This window comes from Octopus bimaculoides, chromosome 14, assembly GCF_001194135.2.
Source record: "Octopus bimaculoides isolate UCB-OBI-ISO-001 chromosome 14, ASM119413v2, whole genome shotgun sequence".
NCBI lineage: Eukaryota > Metazoa > Mollusca > Cephalopoda > Octopoda > Octopodidae > Octopus > Octopus bimaculoides.
In genome coordinates, this window is record NC_068994.1 from 32,657,622 (window position 1) to 32,674,437 (window position 16,816).

At 34.3% G+C, this 16,816-nt stretch overlaps 1 protein-coding gene across 2 annotated transcripts in view; it reads right to left on the bottom strand.

The window, feature by feature from the left end:
- Positions 1–16,816, bottom strand: part of LOC106871011 (protocadherin beta-2) — a 275,990-nt gene that overhangs the window by 19,352 nt on the left and 239,822 nt on the right. The window contains exon 3 of one of the 2 annotated variants that reach the window (XM_014917267.2): positions 1,291–1,456. In XM_014917267.2, the coding sequence (XP_014772753.1) occupies positions 1,291–1,456 (166 nt within the window). Of the gene's footprint in view, positions 1–1,290; positions 1,457–16,816 lie in introns of those variants that run through there. The other variant, XR_001409616.2, reaches the window with a different exon arrangement.

Here is a 16,816-nt window from a genome sequence, read left to right on the forward strand (position 1 = left end):
TATATATATATATATTGGCAGAATATGTGTATATATATATATATATATATATATATATATATGTGTGTGTGTGGGCAGAAGTTGTTGAATGACTCAAGTGAGAGAATTTTGTACATTGGTACTTGGTCCTTGAATCACTCACTAACTTCTGCTGATTAATAAAAAATATATATATATATATATACTCCTGTTTTGAGTTCTATATACCTGTTTGTATCACCACACAAACACACTCACAAATACATACAAAAGATATAGATCCACACACAAAGATACCAATGTACACACACACACACACACACGCATGCACAGATGAGCCATATATATATATACTTTTTGGACTAATGATTTTATAAATATATATACATACACACACACACACACACAGATATCTTTATCTGTGAATCTTAGTTTGCATGTATGTGTAGTTTTCAGTGTGTGTGTGTGTGTGTTTGTGTGTGTGTACGTGTTGACTGAAAACCAGAACATCACGTAGTCTTTAAATTAAATTTATTAAACACCAAATCCTGGAGTAATTTGATAACAGAATCTGATATGAAGATATTAAAGTTTATGAGAAAGAAGAAAAAAAAATCCTAAAGAACAAAAATAGCAATAAAACAACAAAATAATAATAATAAAATGAAGTAAAAATGGAAATTATCAGTGATAAAACATTATCATGTTACTGTGTTCTAGAAATTTAATGAAATTTTGAAGATTGTGATTGGGAATAACTATGTCAAGGAAGTATCAATAAACAAGAGCAGGTTCTGTAGGTTCAAATCTGACATGGGCATACCTGGCAGAACTATTAGCACACTGAGCAAAGTGTTAGCACACTGAGCAAAGTGTTTTGCGACATTTTATCCATCTTAATGTTCTGAGTTCAAATTCCACTATGGTCGATTTTCTCTGTTCAGGATCGATAAAGTAAGTACCAGTTGAATGCTGAGGTAAACTTAATTTACTTGTGCCCTCCTCCAAAATTGCTGGTCATGTGTCAGAATTTTAAACAATTAAATTCCACTCACAACACATTCAACAATCTAGGGCCACTGCAGCAGACATTTTCCCTAAGACAGCGCATTGCAGGAGAAGGTGGGGGATGAAACTCAAAGAACCATTTTCTGGTTAAGTGAATTTCTTAAGCACAAAGTCATGTTCATGCCCACATGCAATTACTTCGAAGAAATTTAAAAGAATGATTACAAGACATTCCTAAACCATCGACTGACTGTTATAAGAAATTACAAATTACACCAAATTGTAACGAGCAAACATACATACCAGATAGTTCTTCATAGTGACCTGTTTCTCTCTTGTTCAAATTATGTCTTCTATCTGTATAAGGCACCGGTGTCGACGATAGTTCGTTGTAGCGACACGGTGCATTGAATGCAGTTTCTTTGTATTTTCTACCATCGGGTGTCACAACTATTTTTTGGATGCACATCTATGCAAAGATAAGAGAAGAAAAACAATAATGCATAAGTTGTATAATTATATATACAAGGTGGGTGCTGAAAGTTCTTGGTTTGGGGTAGAAGAAAATACAGGCGGATCAGTTAATTATGATTTTATTTGACAAATTCTCCCACTCAGGTTTATACACATTTATTGCAGCAGTCCTCCAGTTTTTCTAAGCCCTGTAAAAGAACCTGAAAAGTTGGGATTCCAACCAGGCCTTTCATGATACTCTTAAACTCATGAACTTTTCAGCACCCCTTCATATGCATATACACATACACACACACACATGTATACATACACACACACATCGTCTAAGAAACCACATTTCATTCCATAACTGCCATCCCTGAAGAGGGCAGGGTTACATAATCAGGTTGTTATGTAATACTCTGTTGAACCCTTTGTACAAAACTGATTGGTAAGATTGGCCATAATGGGTATATAATACTGTACACTTTGATTAATATATATATATAGGGTGGGTAGAGAGAATGGACGTTTTTGAAATGGCTATTACTCAGTCCCCGTGGGAGGGACATATGTCCAACAGGTACCATTTGGTCTGTGGTGTCTTAGCATGTTTTTCTTTTTAGGTGAAGCTATGCCACTGTGGACAATAGAGCATCACGTGTTTGCCTACGACAGTTGCATGAAGAACAATGGGTCTGTCACCGCAGTTCAGCATGAGTTTCGGTGCCACTTCAACATTCACCAAAATCAGGCTGTTCCCACCTTTTAACCCACCTTTAACACAATCTTACATTGGGTGAGTGCACTTCATGCACGAGGTACACTAATGAATAGGAGACAGGTGGGGGCGCCATGAACGGTATGGACCCTAGAAAATGTGGAACGTGCCAGACAAGCTTTCAGAAATGCATCAATAAAAATGGACACCACATGATGGATGTTGTTTTCCACACATTGATGTCAATAATATATGTTTGCAGCTAAAATGAATGATTTTGTGAATTTTTCAAAAACGTCCATCCTCTCTGCCCCACCCTATATATATATATATATATATATATATATATATATATATATATATATATAGGGCAGGGAATTGCTAATTAATTAATAAATTAATAATTAACAATTTTGCCAAGTAGTTCAGTATGCAAAAAAAAAACCTTTATCGGTAAATCATTTATAATTATAAATATATAGGGATCAGCAGGAGTTGCTTCACCAACATACTGAAAATTTAGAAATAGCAATCTTTTCTGTGGGACTATTTGTGACGCACATGGGATAATTTTGAGGAGGGACACGGAACTTACTAGTCGATATAAATTTGGAGATGCTGATTCTTTTCTTATATGATATTTGATGTCGCATGGTCAAATATGCATGGGTTTATTAGCATTTTCAGATTTATAATTTTGGATATCATGCTGATGAGTGGAACAAATTTTTATATTCTAATCACGAAACGTCATACATGATTAACTAACGGCAGGTTTGTTTTCATTTGTTTCTCTTCCGTTGTTCTATGTGAGCCATAAATATCGCTATCCGTTGGAGAATAAATTGTAGTAAGAATTAGCAATTTTAACTGCTATTTCTAAATTTTCAGTATGTTGGTGAAGCAACTCCTGCTGGTACATCACATGAATTTAGAAACTTTGATAGATATAAAAGAAATTGTTTCTAATGGTGGGACTTGAAGTTTCTTGAGTCTTAGAAAGATGGATCTGCAATTTCTTACTGAACAACTTGCACAGATGATTTGTTTACAGTGATCAACTGCTTGTGCTGCACCTAAGCTCTCTCTTTCCATCAAATTGACATTACCTGAACAGGTGTTCACTGTACCACATGTTAGATGTTGAAGTAATCACAGAACAGTATGAAATAAAGTGTTTTGCTCAAAAGTAGATACAGCTATGAAAAATAGAACTCAATACCTGAATACATATCTTTTATCTTTTACTTGTTTTAGTCATTTGACGATGGCCATACTTTGGCACCACCTTGAAGAATTCCAAGTTGAATAAATCAACCTCAGTACTTATATTTTGATATGGTTGGTACTTATTCTATCATTCACTTTTGTCAAGTTGCTTAGTTATAGGGACATAAACATACCAACACTGGTTGTTAAACAGTGGTGGGAGATAAACACAAACACAAAGACACACACACATAAATATATGTATATATTTATAGAGATATATATATATACAACAGGCTTCTTTCAGTTTTCATCTACCAAATCCACTCACAAGGATTAGGATGGCCTGAGGCTATAGTAGAAGACACTTGTCCAAGATACCACACAGTGGGACTGAAACCCAAACCATGAAGTTGAGAAGTAAGCTACTTATCACACAGCCACACCTGTGCCTCTTTTACGCTTTTACTTGTTTCAGTCATTTGACTGCAGCCATGCTGGAGCACTGCCTTTAGTCGACCAAATCGACCCCAGGACTTATTCTTTGTAAGCCTAGTACTTATTCTATCGGTCTCTTTTGCCAAACTGCTAAGTTACGGGGACATAAACACACCACCATCAGTTGTCAAGCGGTGTTGGGGGGACAAACACAGACACACAGACATATACGCACACAGACATATACACACACATACATATATACAACAGGCTTCTTTCAGTTTCCGTCTACCAAATCCACTCACAAGGCTTTGGTTGACATGAGGCTATAGTAGAAGACACTTGCCTAAGGTGCTACACTGGGACTGAACCCGGAACCATGTGGTTGGGAAGCAAGCTACTTACCACACAGCCACACCTGTGCCTATATCTTTATTTTTCAATTGCTATAAAGTTACAAAAGTGAAGCAATGACCTAGTGTTTTGTAGGTGGCACCTATCATATAGGCACGTGCACAAGCATATGCTCTCTGTCTGTCTGTCTATCTGGATCTCACTTTCACACACACCCACACAATCTATAAATATTGGACATTAACATTAATTCAATATTTATATGGTTTTAAACATATTCTTCATTTGATGAAAAATAATGAAGTATATCTCAAATAGTTATTATCTCCAACAAATATTGCGACAGACTGAGTTTCTTGTGCCCATACATAGACATACAGGTATTTCACCACACACAAATATATGTATATTTAAGTGTATAATTTATCAATTAACAAATCAGATAATTTCATATAAATGACATTAAACATTATACCTACGTAAACACTAATTCCAAATATGAGATTAAAAAGAAAATACAAAAACAAAAGGTGAAACAAACATCAACTACACATACAGAAATTGAAACACATTCATACCTTACCAAGTAACTTTGTTAGAAACTACACACACACACACACACACACACACACACACACACCACTTTCTCTGTCTCTGTCTGTCTGTCTCTCTCCCTCGTTCTACCCCCGCCTCTTGCTTTGCATTGCCTTCTTTTTCAGATAAAGGTTTTAAATGTGTATTGATTTTGTTTTCGAAAGTGAACTTTTATTTAACAGATAATTTGTCAGCCACTTAGCACTTATAGAATAGGGCTACATCTACTAATGTCAATCAGGGTAATGTATCTTGATTTGCTATGTCCTGATATATATGTGTGTAGGTGTGTGTGTGTGTGTGTGTGTGTGTGTGTGTGCATGTGTGAGTGTGTGAGTGTGTGCGTGCATGATTATATGTTTGTGTTTGTATGTATATATGTATATATGTGTGTATATATATATATGTGTGTGTGTGTGTGTGTGTGAGTGTATGTATATTCACATGCAGATGCAAACTCTATACTTATATGCACACACACACATATATTTTTATACCTATATAATGAATATTTCAAGACAAATGCAATAATAATAATAAATATCATTGGCTAAAATATTTTTATGAAATCTACAGAAATGATACAATATTTCTACACACTCACACACACAAAATACATTTTCAGTGTTTGAAGTAGATGGATCTTGCAAATGAGGAAAAACCTAGAAACATATGGAATCGAATGGAATGGTGGGGAGTAATCTTAAGGAGCTGAACCTTGCAAAGGAGATGACAAAGAACTATGATGATTGGCAGCATGAGATATTGGAAAACACCTGTTCACTGTCACACATAAATATACTATACACACACACACACACACACGTATATGTCAGGTCGGTCTTGAGTGCTACTGGTAACAATGTAATTCAGTTCAATCTGTTGCATGATTGAGTCATCATTGGTTGAATTGGCAACACAGTTAAGCCTGTTTAGTGAGTAGGGCGGATTTTGGACACCCTGTGGGGTGAAAAACACAACCCATCAAAGGACAAATGAACTCAGGAGAGTCAACATCCATTCAATTACATGATATATTGTTTAATGCAAATGGTATAGAATTATGAGCTACTAATTGTTTCATACATTGGAGATATTTTCTATGCAGATTTTAATAACACACCCAGAAAACATTTCTAATGTATTAAACTATTAGTAGCTCATATCTATATGCTGTATACATTAAACAATTTTTATCTGTCACCAGATGGAGTACTTTTTTGTTGATCTTACCTTAATGGAAAGCTAAACTATATATATGGGCCCCGAAACGGCGCACATTCTCTCCTGATGACCCCATACACTTGCTGGCTTCCGGTATGTGGAGTTCTCGACTGGTAGCACTTGCATGTGCGAGTTGTTTGCAAGACATGTGTGCGTGTGTGCATGTGTGTGTGCAAGAATATATATATTTCTGGTTTGGTATCCAGAGTTGCATCTAACCAACCAGGCTGGGTTAATTTCTAAGCCATGACAAAGGCATCTACACCGGGGATGGAGAACTCTAATAGAAAAGCCTGAGGTATATTCTTCAGAGTTATTGACATTTTAACCAACTGTCTACTACCAACAACATTTCTAAACAGAGTAGCTGGTCCTACTCAAGCCTTTCACTACTGAAAACAAATCATCTTCTGGGTAGTCTGATGGCTATATTATTGGTTGTAAGACCCTCCTAAGAAGCTGACAAGGGAATTCACTACATATATTATCATCATCATTTAACAATCACTTCTCCATGCTTGCATGGGTTGGACAGTTTATTGAGGCGGATTTTCTATGGCCATATGCTCTTCCTGTCTTCCATCCTTACCTGTTTCCAAGTAAGGTAATATTTCCCCATGGCCAGACATTTTTCCACTGAAATGAATGACATTCATTTATAGTAATCATACAAATTATCTCTTAAAAAGGAAACCAAGCAACATTAAGTATATGGCACTCAGAATCTTGTTTTACTAAATACGATATAATTTGAAAATTAAGTTGGTGTTTGAATATGATGGTTCTTGTTTTGTTTTGTTTTAATTTTCACGAGAGATATAAAGTTTCCTAAATCTACTAGAATATCTCTTGTATTAGAAATAAATAAGATAAGAATCTTCAACCAAATGTTAAATAAAGACTGGCTTCAGAGATCAAATACGAAAACGTTGACTGTCAAATGTCAAAAGTCGCACAGATCAGTGACAAGGTTGATCTCCACCATTTCAGGTTAAACTTTGGCAGCAATAATGGTTTGAAGCATTGACTGGAACGGAGAATAAGAGGAATAGATTACGGCATAATAAGCAGCAGAATTTATTTGAGTAAACTGGAATCGTTGTCTGGATTAAATTGAGTTTATAATGTTTTGGTCAGAACAGATAGAGAAACAGCAACTTGTCAAGCATTGAAAAGATTTACACCTTGCAAAGACTTGCCAGGCTGATCAAGTAAAGAGTTAAATGCTTTTCTATTGTATTCCATCGTTGTTGTTTGTTGTGCTTTAGGTATGTAGTATTAATAATGTTATTTTCCCAAGACATGCTAAAACATGGTGTCTTTTATGATTCTTTCTGAAGTTTATTGTGTCAGCCAGTCAATAAATCAATCAATGTGTTTAAATACATTATAAATACATGTACACTGATACACACACACACACACATGTGTGTGTGTGTGTGTGTTTATATACTCAAGCAAGCACTTATATGCAAAACAAGGTGGAAAATATTAGTACTCAAATACCAAAGGCGGAGCCATTGGCTTTAATAAAGCTGAAAAAATGTTCACAAACTGTTACTCAGAGTTTCATGTTACCATGTGTTAGACAGCTGGAATAATTCATTCATTCATTCATACATAAATACATACATACATACATACATACATACATACAGTCACAAATGACAGAGAAATAGTTTAATGAAATTTTATTTAACAATAAGAAAAGTCTAATTTTATGACAAATTGTTTCGTAACTTAAAAACATGTAAATAATTTACATTATTATATTTAATAATAAATAAATTACATGCTTGCATCAATGCAAAAAATCCTTCAAAATAATGCAGAATTTAAGCTACTGGTGCATTAAGAGGGTTTTATTTCTCAACACTACACTTTACTACAGAATGTATACTTTTTCTCTTATGTTGTCATTGGACTATGGCTATGTTGGGGTACCACCTAGAAGAGCTTAGATGAACAAATGGACTCAATTCTGTTGAACTGCTAAACTATGGGGGACTTAAACAAACCAGCAGCTGTTGTCAGTTGGTGGTGGGGGACAAGCACAAGTATAAAGACACATATATACAATATATATATATAATGGAATTCCATACAATTTCCATCAACCAAATTCACTAACAAGTCACTGCTTGGTCCAAGGCCATAGTAGAAGACATTTTTCCAAGGTGCTACACAGTTGGACTGAACTTGAAATCACATGGCTACAAAGCAAGCTTCTTAACCACAGTTATTCCTTGCTTACAGATTTTCAACTAACACTCTGTGCAACTGAGATTTCTAAACACTATGTATTCTGTATCATTTTGGATAAAATAAAAGCATCAACCATACTGATTTCAATCCTGCATTGGGACTTCAACTGTTCCCGAGTATAGTACTTATAAACCAATTATTATCCCTATAAGCTTAAGTAAATCATGCTGATTTACATCATTAATACCTTCATTACAGCTAGTTCAATTTATATATGGTATTAACAGCAATTAACAGCATTTTGTTTCTATGTCTTACTTTCTTTCAAAATAAATCTATAGATTTCAGCTACCACTGTATGTTACAGAAGTTATAGATAGCTAGTATTTACTAACAGTACTATCAATGAATCTATATAATACAGTGTAGTATTGAAACAAAACTGTCAACATACTGGTAATTTTTCAATTGAACTGGTTGCCAAGACTGCTTTATATATAGAGATCAGTTCACTTTTTTGTCTTGAACTGAAGCTAATTGTGGGTTTGAAAGTAGATTCTCTGTGACAGTTAAAATTTCAACACAAGATTGATGATTCATCTGGCTGATTCACCTTTTTTTCTCTCCTTGAAGATATTATATATAAAGTCTAATAAATTCACTGTTGGCTAAAATCTAATCCATAGATGTGTTTTGTGATACTGTATGTATGTATGTATGTATGTATGTGCATGCGTATGTGCATATATATATATATATATATATATATATATATATATATATATATATATGTATGTATGTATGCATGTTTATATATATATATATATATATATATATATATATTATATATATATAGGGGTATGTAAATATTTATATAGAGAGAAATATTTACATGTATGTGAGTGTGTTTCAGTTACTGGACCATGGAGATACAAAGGACACAGTCTCTGCTAGAAATTTTGATTAATCATACCAAACCAAGTACTTACTGTAGTCTGATTTTAGTTTTTAGCAAAAGAGATATCTAGTATTTCAGGAACATATAAATTACCTAGTCTTCTATTTCATTATATGACCTAACCTTTGCTAAAATCTTCTACTGTATGAGATATTCCTGTCTTTCAAGTTCCAAATGTGGACCAATAATGAAATCATGTTTTTTCTTGCTGGGTTTCACAACAAATGGTTATGAATGTGATATGCAACTTTAAATTGATTTGTTGTTAAACTGATATTAACCTTATTAATATTAGTGTTAGTCTTATTAGTATTCATAAACTATACTGCAAATTAAGCTATTTCCATTGAACAGGAAATTATTCTTATTAATGAAATAACACTTTGCATCATTGTTGTTTTGACAGTCGTAGTATTGTGATTCATTAATTTAGTTAGGTGATGTTTTGTGCAAGTTAGAATGTGATGGAATAAGATTATTTAAGAGTAGTCTTCTTAAAGATTTTATAATACTATGTTCTAAAGGGAAATGCTTCTTGACTAAAATAAAAAAGATTTTGGTTATAAGTGTAGCTTCTTAGTTGGTGGATAACACCAACTAACACACTTAAATCAATACTGCCTAATTCTATGCTCATTGTTTATGTAACAAACCTTATCTTTAAATCCACTATAAACCACTGTCTTATCACAATAATAATCATTAAATATTTGTTCATTAGCACATGTGAACTAACCTCAATGAGATATATCTAACTAAATTTCTAGTGATGCTGGTTGTATGGTTTGAAAATGTATTGATGTAATTATCTGAATGGGTTTTCTGGGGATAAGTCGTTAGATAGGTTTAAGGTCATATTAAGAAAATTCAATACAGATTGATCAGCAACTCATATGACTGGAAGACTAAAACCTTTGAAAAAGAAAATCAGATTCTTCTTAAACTTTCTATCATGGAGGTTACTCTTAATCATGGTCAACATGTCATATTATCAATACAGATCTCTTCCTAAATAAGGAAATTCTTCCATAAGCTAGAACAGCACAAATAGACCGATAAGCTCAGTAACCCCATCTAAATCCTTCATCCAGTATTTACATTAAAAGTGATACTTGCAGGGGTTTTTTTTCATCCAAATAGAATCATCCAAGTTTATCATTGTTTTTTCAAAATCCTAAAATCGTTGTTATTGTTTTAGCGAAATAAAGTTCTAAGAAGTAATGGTAATGTTAGAGACTTAACACTTAATGTAGAACTGTATAAATCTAGATAGCCCTTATTAGTGGGCCCTTAGACCAATCAATTAATGCAAAAGGTTTACCGTGCAAAACTAAAGGGACCAGTGCTTTAATTTTAGTCATTCTATCAAGTATTCTCTACCTAACTTCCCATATAGCTGGTCTTGTAGGATTAATTAGTCTAATTGATAAGCTATTACTGAAATCAGGTTTGTGGTTCTTCAATGTAACATGAGGAATTACAGTATGATTCTGGATCTGAAGTTCAGAAGAATCCTGAATTGTTGATATTATTTGTACAACAATCTTAATGTAATCCTTAATGATGGCATTAAATAACAGTCATTGGTAAGAACTTCTCTCAATCTGATACAAATTACCAGCCTCATCAGAATGAATATTTATGTTACTGAAATCTTTGATGTTTCTTATCCTGTTTTGCAAATTCTATTAGAATGGATTAGTTCTCTTCCTAAACATAATGCCCTGAATGAGTGCAAATAAATTCTTCTCAAACAATATCAATAATGTGTTACTAGGAGGATATTTATACAAGGTCTGAACAAAAAGCATCAAGATTATTACTGTGGGGACAGATCTGAAGTATGCAGAATGAAGCTGCTGTTTACAGACTGACCTTGAACTCTGTCACATGGGCATGCTAAGTTATGACATTCTTACTGGCTTCCATTGTTTATAGCAGGGCTTGGAAGTAAAGTGTGTAGAGTATGGTTGTCATGTGCATCTGGTGAGTGGGATTTGTGGGATTTGATTTTTGGACAGAGGAAAAAGTTGCAAAAGGCAAGATCTAGGGAATATAGTGGTTGTCAAACATAGGGAGACAGAATTCTGGGCCAATCTATGCTGAGCAGCTTCAATATGTGTACTTTATTTCTGTTACCATAAGAACAATCCCAATACATTTTGATCAGACATCATATGATTTAAGATCAAAATATTTCTTATTCTCTAACAACGTATTGCAATTTATTGAAATAGCATACTACCATCTTTTCCTTTTAAAAAATGGATTTTTTGAAAATAAGTATTTCCTAATATATCTTTGAGTTTGGCATTGGAGTAAATTTTGTAGAAATATGAAGCTGTTGTTTTGAATTTTAGTTTTGAGTCAGAGTTTTTGTTTTAGTGATTATTCAAGTATAATATAAATGTTTTGAATTGCCTAAAACAGTTTTAAAATTATTATACTGTCTCCTACAGATTAAGTTTCTGATGATCTCAATTACAGTGAAAGCATAGTTTCTCTGCAAAACAATACATCTGTTATAAATGCTTACTCTACAGTCATTTGTATAACTTGCATTGGATTCTGTTTAGATATCGGGCACCAAGTATGAAACTAATACATACACACACCCACACACATCTTGTTATGCTAGCAACATTTTTCAGAAGACAGTCTGCTTCTACATCTGCAGTTGATAGGAAAGATAAACAACACTTAATGAGCATTCATGAACGTATAACTAGTCAAATGTTCCTCACTCACAGTTGTAAAAGATCCTGTAGTTTATCCATGGATTATATTTCCACTGAGAAATTCTATATATTATATTTATTAAACATATTTTCTATGATTTCTGAAAACATACAAAATACATTGTAAAGTGTTTGGCATTAGAAAGGGCATCTAACTGTAGAAACCATGCTAAAGATGACATTGTATAATTCTGGATAATTCTTTATTAGTGCTTTATATATATGTATATATATAGTACCCTTAATTATTCTTTTCTACTCTAGGCACAAGGCCTGAAATTTTGGGGGAGGGGCCAGTCGATTAGATCGACCCCAGGTACACAACTGGTACTTAATTTATCGACCCTGGAAGGATGAAAGGCAAAGTCAACTTTGGCGGAATTTGAACTCAGAACGTATAGACAGATGAAATACTGTTAAGCATTTCGCCCAGCATGCTAACGTTTCAGCCAGCACGCCACCTTTTTAAAATGTTTGCTAAGTCAATTAGTTTCAAACTTTGGCACAAGGCCAGCAATTTCGGGGGAGGGGATAAGAAATACTATATATTAATATCTATTTGTTCAACATTAGAGTAACTACAACATTCACCTAATCATAAACACACACATGACTTGCACATCAATATATATACATATTTATATGTTTTTGTACGAACAAAAGGAGGCAATTAGTCAAAACAAGGATAGGATCTGCTGACAACTCTTCTTTGTGATCTGTTACTTGTTTTAAGTACTGGACTGTGGCTATGCTGGAATTTTGTCTTGAAGGGTTTTAGGGAAACAGATCACTTTAATACTTGTTTTTTAAGTCTGATATTTATTCTATTGGGCTCTATTGCCAGACTGTTAATGGGGATGGAAACAAACCAACACCAGTTGTCAAGTGGTTGTAGGGGACAAACACAGACATACACTCATCAGAAAATTACCCACCCAAAACAACTCCATTTCAACACACAGACACAGACACACACATACACACACACACAAATGCACCCATATCTATATATACATATCTATGGTGAACATCCACAGAGCTTCTGTCTATCAAATTCACTGGTAAGACATTGGTCAGCCTGAGGTTATAGGAAAAGACACCTGCCCAAGGTACTATGCAGTGGGACTGAACCTGAAACTGTGTGGTTGCAAAGCAAACTTCTTAACCACACACCCATGCCTACATACACTCATACACAATGCACACACAACACACACACACACACACACAGAAAGAGGGTTCCAGAAAGGGACATCTGGAATGAAAAATGGTAAAGGAGTAATAATGAAGGAAAGAAAGAGATTTCTAATAAGACAGAAGAAGAATGTGAGAGAGAAAGAAAAAAGAAAGAGAAATAGAAACAGAGGAGGGAGAGAGAAGAGAAAGAGAAGAAGAGAGAGAGAGATGTTGTGATAATTTTTAAATGGCAGAAGAGGAAGTCAGCAAATGTGAAAGAGAGATTTAGGCAATATATGTATGAAAGAGGGATAGAGATAGAGAAAGAGAGAGAGAGAGAGAGAGAGAGAGAGAGAGAGAGAGAGAGAGAGAGAGAGAACAAATAAGAGAAGGAAAGGAAGAAAGTTGGAGAAGCCATTAACCGAGATAATGGAAGAATTAATACTAAAACAGTTAAAAAAGAAGGAAAACGAGACAAAAAAAAAAAGCACTTCTTAATAGTGTCAACTACAAGTTTTAGGGATTTTAAGGAAAGATTAATAAAAAAATTAAAAACAAGCTAATAAACAAACAAAAAAAGACTATTTAACTACCATTTCTAAAATGAACAGCACCAGTGGTTAATTAGATTTCAGCATAAAGAAATTAATATGGAGTCATTGACATTATGCGTCTGATTTTTTTTTTTCCTTTCTCTAGTGTTTATCCAATGCATTTATCTAGTTTGTGTTTACATTCCTATTATTTTATAGACATAATTTCATTATAATTTTATTTATACATTAACAGGAAAAGCAAAACAAACATGCTCTAAAACAAATTTTGGCTACGGTTGGTTAGCAGTTGAGAATATTTATCATACTCTCTATAGTTTAATGTAACTTTACATTGGGAGAGATTCTGGCTTAAGCAGTGAGTCTATTGGTAGTTAAGGAACTTTAACTATGGGAAATATTTATAGCTAAGACATTAAACAGCATGGATATATTGTTAATGTTTGTATGTATGGACATATATATCTATACATAGTCATATATATACACATATATAAATACATACATACATCTATATACACACATATATGTATGTTTACATATATAGGATATATATATATATATATGTATATATATATATATATATATATACATAATATGCATGCATAAATGTGTATGCATGTTCTTTTATTCTTTTATTCTTTTACTTGTTTTACTCATTTGACTGCAGCCATGCTGGAGCACCACCTTAAGGAGTCTTAGTCGCCAGGACTTATTCTATTGACCTCTTTTGCCGAACTGCTAAGTTATAGGGTCATAAACACACCAATATTGGTTGTCAAGCAATGGGTGGGGGACAAACGCAGATACAAACACACAAATATGGCATTAGGAAGGGCATCCAGCTGTAGAAACTCTGCCAAATTAGATTGAAGCCTGGTGTTTCCATCCGGTTTCACCAGTCCTCAGTCAAATCGTCCAACCCATGCTAGCATGGAAAGTGGACGTTAAACGATGATGATGATGATGATGATATATATATATATATATATATATATATATATATATATTTTTGTGTTTGTGTCTGTGTTATATATATATATATATTTGTGTTTGTGTCTGTGTTATATATATATATATATATATATATATATATACGATAGGCTTCTTTCAATTTCTGTCTACCAAATCCATTCACAAGGCTCTGGTTGGTCCACGCAGTGGGATTGAATCTGAAGCCATGTGGTTGGGAAGCAAGCTTCTTACCACACAGGCTCACCTATATATGTATGTTGTATATACTTATGCATGTTCAACCATAGGTTACCTTTAGCTAAGTAGACTTATGATTAAGACAGCCATGCAACTGCCATCCATTCTTACTTCAAACTTATGACCTAATACTTTCCAAAGTGCCCTTCCTTTATTAAGACAATAGGGTATGATTTGACAAACTTAGTTACTATTACATGCAGGTCAAGCCCTTACACAGAGGTGCCTACCTTCCTTTATGAATAAGACAATGTGGTACACATGAATATAATGAAGTACTATGAAGCTAGCACCATGGGAAATATATCCCAATATAGTGCAAGGCGGTTGTGTGTAAGGGGTCTAAATGGTTTTGTGAGGGCAATGAAGTTCTTAAAATGGCTGAAGAATTTTGTTCTTCAAATTGTTGTTAGGAATTATCTCAAGGCTATAACTTAGAATAATATTGAATTTATTCTCGTTTTAGAAATTTGTCTTGTATGATTAGGCCTAAGGACAAGAAACACTAGCATAGCACTTGTATTTCTTCCCTGTTTGGTGACATTGGCACTGGAGATGTTCTGAGTAAGATATGAAGATACAAAGGTGCACTTACTCATAGATATGCACACAAGCAAACACACACACACACACACACACACACACACACACACACACACACATTTATATATATATATATATATATGTATATAAGTTTAAATATGAGTGTGTATCTGAGAAAGAGGGAGAGAGAGAGCCAGAGATTGAAAGAGAGTGAGTGTGAATCAGAAAGAGAGAGAGAGGGAAAGTGTGAGTCAGAGAGAGAGTGTGTGAGTAAGAGAGAGTGAGAGAGAATCTGAGTTTGTATGCATGTGTGTAAGTATGTTTCTGAATGTTTTGTTTGTGTATGTGTGTGTGAATGTATCCAGAAGTATGTGTGTGTGTGCAACATCATGAACAACATCAAATTATGTCCACTTTCCACGCTGCTTGCATCGGCTGGAAAAGTTATCACAGTTCAGATTAGTACTTATTCAGAGTTACTGCCCTTTTCATGCGCGGTCAAAAGACCCTGCTTGCTCATGTTTCATTTGGTCATGGTCTCTATGGCTGGCCACCTGCCCTTCCTAAAACTAACCACTTTACAGTGTGTACTGGGTGCATTTTATTGTGGTACTGACATCAGAAAGGTTCTCACATTCTCTGTAAGACTAACCCTCACACACACACACACACACACACACTATGATTTAGAAAGGATTTATACACTTAATAAACAATAAAAAGATCCTCTTTGGTCATGAATAACCATGGGATACCAGAAATTTCCCCTCTTTGGCCCAAGTGCAGGCAAGGTTGTTTGTGGAAGACCAGCAGTTGCCCATGCACACCAGTCTCCCCTCTCCACATCACCAATGTTATGCGAAGGAAAGGTAAACGCTGATACAGCTTGGCACCAGTGATGTTGTAACTCGTTTCCACAACTGAGTGAACTGGAGCAATGTGAAATAAAGTATCATGCTCAAGAACACAACAGCATAGCTTGATCTGGGAATTGAACTCATTATAAATCATTGAAATAAGGTGTTGGTTGCTATTGCAAAAGATTACCTTTGCAAACGATGATAATAATGAACTTATGGTGTAGAGTGCTCAGATGTGCTACAACTCATCAGAAAAGGGTAAAATAGGGGACTGCAAGTAACAATAAGTCAAGTAAAGTAAGGTAGTAATGTTTGCCAAAAGTATATGAAATAGTACACAAGATAAAACACAAACAGACTGGAGATGGCCATTGTAAACTGCCATAAAGGGGAGAGTAGGGATAGGTATATCGGGAGTAATGCTGGTGAATTTTGGAAAGTATGGAATATTGGAAGGATGTAGTGTCCTAACAGCTAACATTTAACTTTAGTTTTTTATTCCATGCTTCTAAAATTCTGAGTATGAAAATTCTGATCTGAAAGTCAAAAGTGCTGTGGTGTTTTTTTATTTTGTGTTCAACAGTGATATA